This window comes from Cyrtonyx montezumae, unplaced genomic scaffold, assembly GCF_038088225.1.
Source record: "Cyrtonyx montezumae isolate F1298 unplaced genomic scaffold, pur_monq_1.0 scaffold_7, whole genome shotgun sequence".
Classification (NCBI taxonomy): domain Eukaryota; kingdom Metazoa; phylum Chordata; class Aves; order Galliformes; family Odontophoridae; genus Cyrtonyx; species Cyrtonyx montezumae.
In genome coordinates, this window is record NW_027072078.1 from 15,773,875 (window position 1) to 15,787,523 (window position 13,649).

Here is a 13,649-nt window from a genome sequence, read left to right on the forward strand (position 1 = left end):
AGGCTTCTTCCAGTCTTGTTGAGAGCAGTAGAGGAATTGTACAGAAGGGCCTTATTAGGTCACGTGTTCTGTCCTGGGCAGCTCACTGCACTGTCGATGTGCTTGTGAAAAGCCACACTGGTAAGATAAGCCTTTTCTTGTTCTTTTTCAAAAACCTAACAAATTTCAGGAGTATTCCTGTACTTCTACATGAGTTCCGCGTAAAACGCGCAGGCTACTTTTAGTAGCAGGTTTTGCACTCATTTGTACACGGCCCTCAGGTCTCTCTCGAGCGCGTGAAACGCCGCGACCCCGAGGCACGCCGATCCCTGTAAGGGCAAGAACGCTTCCTGCGCAGCCTCGCAGGGCCTATCCTCAGGAGAGGGTCCGGAACGCGGCGAGTGTCTCTCTGTCTCCGGGGCTCCCCGCCCGTTCAGTGGCCTTCAGGCCGCAGGGCCTCTGGCGGTGCCCAGACTGCACTCAGTCCACCCGCGGGAGAGGTCCGTCCCGCGCCTCTGCCCGCAGCCAAGATGGCGCCCGCGGCTTCCCCGCCCTCCGGCGGCGGCCTGGGGCGTGTGCCGGAATGCGGGCGGGGCGGGCGATGTGGCGAGGTCCGGCCCACTCAGTCGCCCGGCGCTGGCCGGCCGCCTCCAGCCGTGGTGCGGGTGGGCTGCGGGGACAGGCCGCGGGAACACAGGGAGAGCCGGGCGAGGCCGGGGTCGTGGTGGGTGGCGGGGCGGCGGTGACGGAGCGGGCGGCGCGGGGCTTCTCCCGCGGGGAACGGGAAAGGCCGCAGCTGGCATCTCTGCATGGGCACAAGCTGCCTCGGCTCGCCGGGCTCCGGGGCGGGGGCCGGGAGAGAAAGCGGTGTTGTCGGCCTCGTGGAATTCCTGAGGCCGGCTATGGGCTTTAAGTCCGGGTTTGTGTTTTGCTCTCCTCCCCCCAGAGGCCTGAAGGGTGTGTTTTCGCTTTCAGAGATTAAGCCCGGAGTACTGCTGGTGAGGAACGGACGTGCTCGGCTGCTGCCTTCGGTCTCTGGTGTCGTGCTATGTTTACCCAAAAAGGAGAGACTGAGACCCTGTTATTTTAATCTTTGACTTCTTATTGGGTTATAGCCTAAGTGTCGCAATAAACTAAAAACTGTGGAAAGACCACTGAGGAACTGAGCATGGTTGGATCCTGAACGGAAGGAGCTGGCATCGAGGACGGGGAGGAATGGCATCCCGGGAGAGGCTGTATGAGCTGTGGATGCTTTACTGCAGCAAGGTGAGCCTCTAGGAGGGGGAGAGATGGGGAGAGGAGGGGTCAGTGTGTCTTTGCTCTTTCATTTGTAAGTCAGACATTTAAAGTAGTTCTGTAATACGTTTTAGTGCTTTGTTTTGCTTAGACTTGTGTGACTTCTTGAAGCATGACCGATCTTAGGCTATTATCAAGCCCACCTCTTGATTTACGCTTTAGCTGGGGTTTAGGTATACCTTTTGATTATGTGAATGCATGCATTCATGCTTTAAGTATGTTTTATTACATAGGGCCATGGTGTTAGGAGGAATTGTATTCACTTAATTTGTTGCTGTATAGTATTTAGTTTTAATTTCTATCTTCTGTTCACTTTCTTTAATCAATGTTAGCCAAAGCCTTCCTAAAAAGCAGACTTATTTAATTATTCCTGAGCCTTCCTTTGATGATTATCCCCACAACACCTAAGTATTCTGTTAATAGTAATAAGCTTCCTTTCTCCTGACAGGAATGCTATTACAACTCTGTTGTTTCTCCATTTGTATTTCACAGTGTAAAGCAATTAATATGTTTAAAGCAGAGGTTGTAATTGTTGCTAGAATGCTGAGTATGTATGCAGAATGGATTCCACCTTATCTAAATAGGTACTCCTAAAAAGAGGAGAGTATTTAAAAAAACAGAATAAATAATCCACCTGTAAAGGCTGAGGTAGGAACCAGCCTGTTGTAATACAGCAGCTCTGTGGTAGTGGCAAGGCTTTTGGTGTCCCTATTCCCTAGTTTTCTTTTGCTGTTTTTCTTTGCAGGTCTCACCTTTTGTATGTATTACAGTTTCTTTAACTTTTCAAACCACTCAGTTAGTAAGGGTAAACGTTCTCTTCTTCTGGTTTCATTTCTACAGAAGGTCTGCTTCAAGACAGTGCTGTGAGATCTTAAATACAAACAGTCATAATAAGCAATGGGTGAGGGTTACACAAGGCAGGCTGAGTTGTGGCTTTTCCTAATTTTTGTGTGCATTAGTGATCCTAATGCTCTATTATGTAGTTAAAAATAAAACTGTTGCAAGCATCACAGCATGTTATGGCTTCTTACTGATACCCACATGAGTTATCTGTTGGATTGAAATATATTTGCATAGCTCTTTGCCATTTAAACTAAAGTAGGAATGCCAATAGCAGTGGGAAATAGACTTGCTCTGGAGGAGATGCATGTTTTTCCAGTGAGTTCATCGATGAGAGAAGAACAAAGACTCTTGGAACAGAGTCCACGAATCCAGGCTTTCCTCAGCTTTAGGAGATACAGGGCTGGGTAGATGAGCCAAATTCTTTTTTGTTTTTCTCAACCAATCCTTTTTTTGTCCTCTCTAGAAGTTTATAAAATTATTTTGTCTCTTACACCTTTTCCTCCTTTATTTGAACCTTTTATTTTTATTGTGTGATTTCTATCTCTTTATTGTCTGCATGCCAGCAGGAATAATAAAATGGTGCTAGTTACAATGTGTGCTTTAGAGGGTGCTGAGTTTCTTTATGTGAATGATGCAAGTACTGTATGGACAGCTCTTGTGTTAGGAATGAAGGGACTATTTAAACTCATTAAAAATATGTATATATTTTGATGTACTCAGTCTCCATGAGCTCTTAGTGACTTGACTTTTGTTTTTTCTTTGGTATGTTTCCTTTTCTTCCAGAACCATATAATGTGGGCATGTTAGATATATTTATATACTAATAAGGAACTTTTCTTACCTAGAAATATTTATGCTGTAGTAAAATAGCTTGCATCTTAAATTTGAGGGCAACTAGAGTGAGTCCAGAAAACTCATGTTTTCAACAAACACTGTACACAAAGCTTTTTTGTTCTTTTTTTTTTTTCATTTCTCTCTAAAAGATCTAGGCTAAAATCTTTCTTCTCTCAGCATTAAGAAAGGCATCTGGAATGCAATATTGCCTCTTGTATTAAGTTTGTTGGAGTTGAGAGCAACTAAAGAAGCTTAGAGTATAAAATATTGTGAGGGTTAAATATAGGTTATTCAGTTATGTATTGAAAACATCTGGATTGTGCTGTACCTAGCTCTCCCTAGAGCATCTAGTACAATGGGAAGAAAAGCTTCTAGTGCAATGGCTTAAGAAAAGGTCTCTTTATGCTCAGGACTGCCCTATGAAGCATAGCATCGTATCCTGAGTGTTACGGCTATCCACTTTGTTGTGGCTGACATCATTCTGGGAAAGAAAGATGAGAGGTGTCTCCGCACTACCAAAGCTACTGGAAGGTTACAGTTGAGTAAATGAGAGTTGTTGCTTTACGGATCTCAGATGCGTGGTTTTGGGTTTTTCAGCCTTGTTAGATAAAGGAACAGTGAAATCCGAACTTGTTTTTGGTGTGATGCTTGACATTACTGATAGCAACTTACATTGCCTAGCTCGCCTTTTGCAGATGATAAGGCCGCTGGTGATAGCGTGCTAAATATAGCGCTGCCTGCTAAAGCACAGTGCTTGTTACAGTTTTGAAGTGATGGGTGATACTGTGTGTAACCATCGTGCTTTGTGGAGTCTCTTCTTCCTCTGTGTGGTCTCTTGATGTGCCTTGTGCAGTGTTAAATATCATTTGCAACAATTACTTTTCTGTGAAGTAGCATTAAGGGAGGATTTCTGCAGCTTTGTTGTCTTGTGTGCAGTGTAGCAATTGAAGACCAGGGCAGACTTGAACATCTAAGCCAGCTCTGGAAAACCCGTCTTCAGATGATATTATATGTAAAATATTTTCTTTTATTTTTCTTTTGTGTCTTGATGGATGCAGAAGTTTATTTTAAGATGGTATTTGGTTGTTTTTCATCTGGCAGTCATAAGGTATTTTGTTGTTGTTGCCTTTTACTTCTGTTCCTCTAAAAACTGCTCTGTAGGACCAGCAGCTGCAAAGTTGCAAATTAGTCTGCTGTTGAGATGCCTAACAAAAGTTAGCAGCCACATGTGACTGATGATGCATTTGGTGCTGCCTGAAAGCAGTGTATAGGAACTCATTAAATGTAGTGAAATTCAGTTCTGAATCACTGGAAATTATATTAAAGCATTGCATTGTTAATTGTCTCAGCTGTTCTGCCTTGAATTGTTCTTTTTTTAAAAATGATGTCAAACTTTCTGCAAAGAAAACATTGTTAAAAGCCCAGATTGCTGCCATGATCATTTGAGGTGATTTTCATTTTAAAATGTGGATTTTGTTTTTCTCTAATGCTAAATTATCTGTTATGTATATTGCTGTTATTCACTTGAATACTGATATAAATGTAAGCTGCAATCCTCTGATTGAAGTGTAGGAATGCATGCTTTATAGTTTCAAGGAATTGAAATACATTCAAAATGGGTAATGCAAGTTCTTATAGAATTCACTAGGGAAAATTTTCTGCAGCAAGCTAAATTGACAAAGGTAATGCCAAGTATTAGTGTATCGACTGTCAGTTCGAAGCCTTAACTGTAATCAACACAGTAACATGATTCAATTAAGTGAATATGCAGTAGATACCTGAAAATGTTTCAGTAATGTAAGTTTAGAGCAGGAGGAAAGCTCTACCAGATGAACTGAGGTAGTCTGAGAAAGGGTATGCTTTCAACTAAATGTTTCTATGACCTTTTCATGTTCATGTGACTGAAGTAATCTCTTTCATTAGATCTACTCTACCAATCTGTGTTCTTAAATAAGCATAGCTGTAACAGTATGACAATTGTAATTGTAGTTGATTAACCTTTCTTAGTTGTTAATTATGTACCAGTATGTGAAATTAATTCATGTCTTATCCTCTGAAGTAACTTTTACTGCAGACTTAAATTATCTTGTATTTGTATTTTATCTGTAAGCAGCTATGTGTATTTCATCTTCCTCAGTTCTTCTGGTAGAGATTTCAGAAACCCTGACATACTTTATGTCAAAGAATCTGAAATGCTTAATTTTACACAGGAAATGATCAAATAATTTTCTATATAACAAATTTTTTCAGTTCTAATGAAACAATCTTCAGTTGCCTTCAGAAAGGGTTTCAAAGGGATAAATACAAGCACTTATTTTCTGAGGTGCATATAAGAGATATTCCGTTTGCTGTTCTTTCCTGATGTTTTCTGTTTGGAATAGAAGCAGAACATGTGACATATAGAATATTGGTGAACTAAAAAAGGGCTAATTACTGTGTATATACGTAGCTGTTATGGAATTCTGGCTTAATAACAATTGGTTCATTTTTATCCCAAATGAAAACTCTGCCTGAGTGGTGCTTGAGTGACTGATAGCTTTTTTTTTAAGGGATAGTCATCTAACTTGAATCCTAATTCTTTGCATTCCTAAACAAAGAGGGAAATGGGGAAGAGTTGGGGGTGTAGAGTGGCTCTTAAATAATATGAACAGTGACTGCTGAGTTATGCTGAAACAAAGAACTGTGGCTTAAATGAAAGCAAAATGTTATGATAATGGTTGGGTCCACTTATCCTCTACCATATCCATTCCTTGGAATTACACATTTCAAGAGAAGCTTGAAGTCCTATCTTGAAAGGGGAAAGAAAAAAAATATATGGTACAACTTGATAGTCTCTACTTGAATGCTTACAAATACAACTAAGAAAACTTGAATGCTTTATGAAGGCAAGGGGAAATCTAAATGTCACAAGATGTGAGCACAGTTAAAACAATGTAAACTCTTTTTTTAATCTAAGGGGGAAAAAAATAGGATAAAAGCCAAATGATAAACTTCCAGAAGAATATGCAGAAATTTGGTTATAAAACAAGGCTGTCAGTCCAAAAGAGTCTTTAAAAAGAAATTATGCTTTCAACTAGTACCTACAAGGCAGGTTGCTGCTCATAACTGATGGATCAGAAAAGCTTGATTTGTGAACTTGAAATGTAATTTAAAATCTTTTCAGGCTTAGGCTTGCAAAGGACACTCTTCTGTCAAAGTTTTTAAATGTGCTAGAAGCCTTGCAAAAGGGCTTTTAAAAGGAGCAAGCTGCATTATAAATGATTCTGCTATGTTAGACAGCTTGTGATAAGCATTCCAGATAGTGTATCTTGAGAATTAGCTACTCAGTGGATGCGGGTGCTGTGGCAGCTAAGTCTTGTCAAGATGATTTTCTATCCTTTAAGAATTTAACGATAAGAATTTTAATTGTGCTGGACAAAGTTTCACCAAGTAATTGGTGGGCTTCTTTTATGCTGTCCATCTTCAGTAAAACTGTGCTCTCATTTAAGTACTTCCTTATCTGGTAGAATAGCTTGAGGTGAAGTGGTGTTCTTCAGCCAGCTTCTATCTAGCTTGTGCCTCCTGAGAGCATTCAGTCTGAGCATTGTTAATTGGCAGGGGCTCTGTGCATTAGCAGTTGTGAAGCTAATCATAACACTCTTACTTCACTGACACATGTAGCTGAGACAGTCACATCCCTTGCTGTGTTAAGAGCTGTCTTCTTAAGAAGAAATATACTTTCTCATGTTGCACTGTTTTGCTGCTTTTTTTTTTTTACCAGATCTGTTTGTATTGAGATAAATGTGTTATAGTTCTTGCTCTGGTTTTGTGAGGGATATCTTTATATAAATATCTTTCCTTTTAAAACTAACATTATAGCATGGGAAGAACAGTTGTACTTTTTTCTATAGGAGAGCATTTTAGTCCTAGACCAAAAAACCATCTGGATAAAAACCATGAAATATGACTACATGCATTATCCTATAAGTGTCTTAGAGTATTACAAATACTGTCAGTTGAATTAGTGTTTTTTATTCATCTGGTAAGAATCTCATGTGAGGTTCTGGTTCCCTAGGAGCTGCTTGGAGGAATCAGAACTTTATTGGTAGAATAAGTGGTCCTGGGGGAAACCGTGATTTCTGAGTTAGTCAAGTATGGACTGCTGTGAAGAGTCAGTTGTTACAAACTGGTGTGCTTGTGGTGCTAACTTTTCTGTAACTACATAGCTGTCTCAAAGATTTTAAGATCTCTGCAGTGTGAATACTTGAAGCTGAAAGTTTAACACAGATGTTTAATTTGCTTCAGCTAAACTTGGCAGCGTTATGGATTCATTTAAACATTAAACAGTTCATGTAAATTAATGTATGCTGTGGATAAATGCTATGGGAGGAGTGTGAGAGTCATTCATTATTTCTGTTTCATGTGTGTTGTCAGGTATCCTCTCACTACTGTTTTATGAAGTACTGCATCCTAGACAGTATGTCATATTTCAGTTAAATATTATATTGTAAGACAGGGATTTCATGTGATTATCAGGAAACGAAACAAATGCATACCTTCCAGTAGAGTGTTATGAAATTATTCATCTGTTCATTGACTATTATGAAATCTCACATGTAAGAGGTTTTAATCTTCTCACTTAAATAAATGGGTTTTTTTCCACAGTTGTGATTAGTTGGGGTGAGGAGCATGTAATTAATTACAATGTAATCTTTGTTAAACTGTAAGCCTTGTGAAACACTGACCTTTGCATCCCAAACATGATCTCATTCTGACTTCAGCTTGCACTTGTCTTCCTTCTTGTGCGATGGCTGGTTTGTCTGTGATTCACATTGAATTGCTATATACTACCTTTTATTGGAAACAGGAATACTCAAATTATGGCTAGATTAATGCTTGATTAAACCAAGTGCATAGTAAAAGCAGCTCTTCATAAGTCACTGCCATGAAAACTCTTTCTTTTGCCAAAACTGGTGAATGAGCATTTTTTACTCGGTTGTAAAATGTATTCAAAATGATCTGCAGGAGCTGCATCTCTGTCATTCTGAAAGTATGTAACTGGCAAAAGAACTTGTCACAAGTCACTTGTGGGTGTGGCTTGGTGTCCTTGTTGTGCCTTTGGGATGTTGAACTAAGAATGGATATAGAATATAGATAAGAAGAAACAGTTGGTCTTCAATTCTGATTCTGCTGTGTGCTATTTAAAGCAATTTCTCATAGTCTGGGAACTAACATAGTTATTTTGAAGTACAGAACTTTTCATATAAATAACTGACTTGTTTATGTATTTATATGTATACATATGCATGAGACATTAGTTTCTTCACTTATTTATAATAGCTGTTATCATCCTTAAATATGGACCAGGGTAACCCTGTACTGACAGCTGCTCGAAGCAGAACAAGGGCTCTGCCATTGATAGTGTAGGTTTCCTACTGAGGTGAGATGACAGATAAGTTGAAGCAGAACAGAGATGTAAAACAACCAAACATCTTGCAAGCTTCAAGAAAAATATTTTTTGTATTATTCTATAATATATTTAGCAGTAAATATATGTAGCTTCTTTACAGATTTAATGAGAACCATCCAGTTCTCAGTACCAGCAAATGTAGAATATATTTCAGAGTGAGTTTTTAATGTAATGAAAGCATCTAGTGTTTCTTACAGGGTATGATTTATAAGAGTACAAGAAACACAGGCTTCTGGTTCTGTGGTATGCCCTGTTAACAGCAAATATAGCAAATGCTGGGCTGTTGTGTGGTGTCTGAGTTATGGCACACTTAACATGTTCATCTGGTTCAGATCTGAGGTACCATATGTCCTGATTAAAGAATATTGCAGAATCAGCTCAAATGAGCTCTGTGCTTTAATGCACCAATGGAGTGGGCAGGAAGACTTGCCAGCTGCCTATTCAATGGCATGGTAGCTTAATGCCCCATCCAAGTGTTTTCAAAAGATACTGTTAAAATATTTACAGGCTTTAGAAAGGCTAAACAGCTGCCAAAAGAGAATGAACTTCTTTAATTTCTGAGCTTTTCCTGATGAAAGAGCTATATGCAAGAAGGGAAAGGGGAAAGCAAACAAACATCAAAGCATGACCACCTCAACAGTAAAGATTAAAAACTTTTTTTGCTGTTGTTTTTTAATAAAAGAGTCATTTGATCATACAACTTTTACTATCCATCTTGTAATAGAGGAGAGGATGCAATAGAGGAAGATGGGTCAAAGAACAGGAAACACCAATAAATGAATATGAAACATGATTATTCTTGTAATAAATGATGGTTTAAGCTAGGCATCTTGTTAATCTCATTATGGGGCAAGACTCTTCTGAGCACCTGCGACTCTAAACTGTAGCAGTTACAATTCTGTGCTGATAGAACAGTTGTATGTAGATTCCTTTTCTGATACTTAAAACATTTGTAATAATCAGATTGAGAGGGCATATTCCTGAATTATGAATGAAATCTGTGAATCTGTTTGCTTTTGATTACTAGTGTAGGGAAAATGAAGTATTCATTTTACTGTAAAGTGACCAGAATCTGTTAGATCTCTCTAGGGGTGTGTCATTAATACGTTAAAAAACAAAAAAGGAAACGATTTTATGTAGTTCATTAATACATGTGTGTTTTTAAAGTACTGTTTTAATTAAATCTGGTGTTCATGCCCTTTCAAGAGCATACTTGGAATTTAAGAGAAAAAAGTACTGTGATGAAAATAACTTTGGTATAATCTAAAATACGAAATGGACCCTAAAGTGTTAATGAGTACCCTGGCTCAGGTATGAATGCAGTGTGTTTTCTCCCTAGGACTCTGCAGAATTCACAATTCTGGATAAACAAAGCTCTTAAGAAAAAGCAGGGTACAGAGAAGGGGCATGTGTTTTGCAGAAATCTGACCTTGTTATTTGCCTGTGGTAATCATTTAAAAATGGTGCCACCTGAAGTGCAGTTGATGCCAAATAGTTGCAGGGTGCTTTTGAAAAGCAAATTTGAGGGGGGTTGTACCTTCAATGTGTAGTTCAGTTCCAGTACAGAATTAGTCTTAGTTCTGATAAGGCTGCGAAGACAAAAGCAGTCCATGGCTAAAGAAAGAAGAACTTGCTTTAGGTGACGTGCGTGCACACACACACAAAAAGTCTGTATTTGTATTGGAGTTGCACACAAGTTCTCCTCAGCATTTTTCTTTACTGGAAGACTTGACGATATCTAGCTATTGATATGGTGAAATAGTGAGTTGATATTTTGGCTGTCTTAGTACCATCCTGCTTTCCTTTGGTCTGTCTGCTTTCTGTCCTTGTCTCTTACATCACACTGAAAGTTAGAAACTTGACAGGGCAGAAACTGGCTTTGTGCTCTTGCTATGGATCAGTCCTTTTCTAATTTAAATTGATGATGGACCTTTGAAGTTTCAAACCTATAGAGCATTAAACCCTAAACCATTCTTAAGCCGAATATGCTTTAAATTGGGACTTATCCTGATAGGATGAAGTTGAGTTACCTTTGAATTATTCAGAATGCTCCTTATTCGCTGATTTTTCCAACAGCTTCCAGCTGCTACTGCTGCTGGTTTCTTGTGTCAGCTTTGATGGTGAAAGGGAAAGTTAATAGCCAGTGACATGTCACTGTGTGGAGCCAGTGGCCTGTGGGAAGCCTGTACTGCATGGTGGGTGGGCATGCTTCCTGCAAGATAGGGCTTGCACTGGTGCCACCTTTGAGCAACAACGCTAACACAGTTTTAATCGATAACTAAATAAATAATTTACTTCTGTTTCAGTTAGAAATCTTGTTTTGCTTTTCTATTTTTTTGAGCACTGAATTGGAAAGGAAACTGGTTAGAAAACATCTGCCCTCTCTTCTTTTTAGCTCCAGAAACGGAACCAGTATATGCATGCTTATGTGTGTTTTGAGGAAAGAGGTTTCTAGTGGCTTGCAAAGGACCTTTAGCTTTCAGTTCAGCTGCTGATTCAAAAAGTAATATTATGCTTAAGTTGTGCCCCAAAATTATTTCTTTTGATAATTAGAATTGATTTCATTTCTCAAGGCAATTTAGCCAGTTTAGAACAGTTTATCATTGTGTCTCTTAATTCGAAATGTGCTGTTGATTCTTTCAGATTTTGCTTTGGTATTTTACTGTTCTGAAAGGCTTGCAAAAAGTGTCAGTGCTTTGACGTATATTGTGGTGTGAGCTGTGTGAGGAACTTATGCTGAAAATCTTTGTTATGCTTGGAAATGCAAAGAGGAAATGATGCCTGTAAAACTCTTTGTCCCCTAGTGAATAGTTTATCATTCACTAGGCTGCCCAACTGCTGCACCTGGCCTACAGGCTGCCTGGTGTGGCTGTGCTGTGCTGAGGGGTTTGAGCCTCATTTGGCCCTCATGGAGCTGTGCCCAAGGGGCTCAGTCCTGCCGGCAGCTCTGGGGCAGCTGATGCAGTTCAGGAGCTTCAGCTTCCAAATGGAGCCCTGTGATCTTTGTCCTTCTCCTTCTCTTGCTTTGCTTGAAGTGCTAGTAGAGCGCAGTACCCTGCAGGCACAGATCTGGAGACATCAGGGGCAGGGCTTCAGTGTCAGTTCTGTATGAAATGTGTTCATTTAACTTAGAGTCAACTATAAGAATTACAGGGACTATTATGAGTTCAAAAATATTTTCACTGATGTAAAAGTTTCCATTTCCTGTTGATCTTTTTGCCCAGACAAGCTAGTTACTGAACAAATGACTGGATTAGAAGCTCTCTTTGTTGTTCACTTAATCAGTGTTCCTAAACAGCAGGCAATGCTGTTGCCATTTGTAGGCAACTTAGTGTGTCAAAGAGCCTGTCCCAAGTTAGTGCTGATTGTACTTAGTTCCTTTTACTTTTATTGCCTCAGAGAGTGTCTTATCTGCTGTTGGACAAATCCTTTCTTTGTTAAGCAGTGGTGTTGGTGAGCAGTGAAGTTGGCATTAGCATTAGAAGCTTGTTTCTCAGTTATCCCAAGGTGAAGGATAGTTTGCTGGAGTTTCAGTACATAGGAGCTGTTGTAATGTTGGATGGCATGGGAAACTTGCTGATTGGCACTATTTAACTGGAATGTTGTTTTACACATTGTAATCCAGTGTGAAGATCAGCTGATGTTATTTAGCAACTTTTTTTCATTCAAGCATTGTGTTAGTCATATTGGTCTAATTAAAAACCACAACAAATGCTTTTGGGTGTGTTTTTAGTTTCGTACCTGTTGGTATACACTGTAGAGCTTGCATCTGGCAAAGTTTCATTATAAAGAGCCATTATTACTGTTACTGTGCTCTGAGGATTATTATTGTGCTCTGAGAATTGTGTAAAAATGAAAGCCTAAAGGGTGTTTAAAAAAAAAAGTAAAGGAAGGAATGAGGAATTGTTTTCACTTTGCAATGCTGTGAGCTGCAGTTGATTTAATATACTTAAAGCAATTTTTTTCATTAGTGCAGATTAATGATTGTTCCTAGAGCAGTTTTCATGGGTTTTGGTTGCAATACATTGAGCTCAGAAGCCTGAGCTTAGACCCTACATATCTGTGTTTTGTGATTTTCTGATAAAAGGGCTTTGTGTTTTTTTCTTCCAGCTTTGCACATATCCTTACAGTGATGTATCATTACATCTGCCTTGTTAAAATTAGGGTTCTGTCAGCTTATTGCTCTGAGGAGAGATGGCTAGCTTAAGTTGGGGTTTAGCTTCAGGGAATTTTGAACCTTGATCCAAATATCTTCCAGAATTTTCAAACATGCAGTTTCCATATACAAATTATTATTAAAATAAAATACGCAGATTTGTCTTGCACAAAACCTAGACAAGCTTCTGGTAAATAAAAGGAGTGTTTAGGGTTATGACTTAATAAGCTGTGCGATTTCTACAATCAACACTGTCTTTCATCTTCTGGTGACTGTAGAGTTCTAAATAGTGGAAGATGTTCTATTACCACCTACACCTTTTTTCTGCATTTATCAGTGTTTTACAAATTAAAAACTTCCTTCTGTCTTCATTGCTTGATCTCTCTGGGCAAGCCTGCAGGTGTGCGTAGAGAGAGGAGGCTGGGAAAGGGTACCAAAATTGCATTGTTGATCACAGTGTGTCCTTGTGATGTTTTGTCAAAATGTTGATCTGTAAACTGTGCCTTAAAAGTGTGATATGTCTTCAACAGCACCACTAAAATTAATTTGAAGCTGCTGTCTGACATACAGCCTACAGCTACTGGTAATCTGAAAGCAGTGAATGTGAGAATATATTCCATGGACTTCACTGCTTCTGCTGATAATGATGCTTTTGAGCATTTAAGATGCTTTGTTATGGCCTGACAAAGTTCCACTTCTTTCTTAGGAGGACTGCAGAGAAAATGAGATGGCTAACTATAGGGAATTGTTTGGGTTACCCTTTACTTATTGGCTGCTGTCGGAAGATATAAAATATCCCCAGCTCTTGCTGTGTGGTAACACACATTTTCAAGACTACAGTATGTCTCAACGTTGGTCTGGCTTTAAACAAGTAGTTTGTATTTTGCTGTTTATTTGTTTTAGCAATCTGTCATGAGAAAAGAGCATAGTTGAAAAGGAGAATGGGGAAAAAATCCACCTAACTCAAACATCAGAATAAAGAGCAGCAGCTGACCTTGAAGTAAAACTTGGTTCAAGTGCACAAGAAGTAGCTGATACCCTTAATTGTACCCACGTAGTATTTTTTTTCTTATAAAATTAAAATACCAAAGC

At 39.1% G+C, this 13,649-nt stretch overlaps 1 protein-coding gene across 2 annotated transcripts in view; it reads left to right on the forward strand.

Annotated features, from left to right (window-relative positions):
- The first annotated feature begins 598 nt into the window (after nt 1-598).
- Nucleotides 599-13,649, forward strand: part of NBEAL1 (neurobeachin like 1) — a 76,486-nt gene continuing 63,435 nt past the window's right edge. For both annotated transcript variants that reach the window (XM_065750997.1, XM_065750998.1), the window contains exons 1-2: nt 599-644; nt 955-1,245. In XM_065750997.1, the coding sequence (XP_065607069.1) occupies nt 1,195-1,245 (51 nt within the window). In that variant the 5' untranslated portion in view covers nt 599-644; nt 955-1,194. The remainder of the gene's footprint in view (nt 645-954; nt 1,246-13,649) is intronic.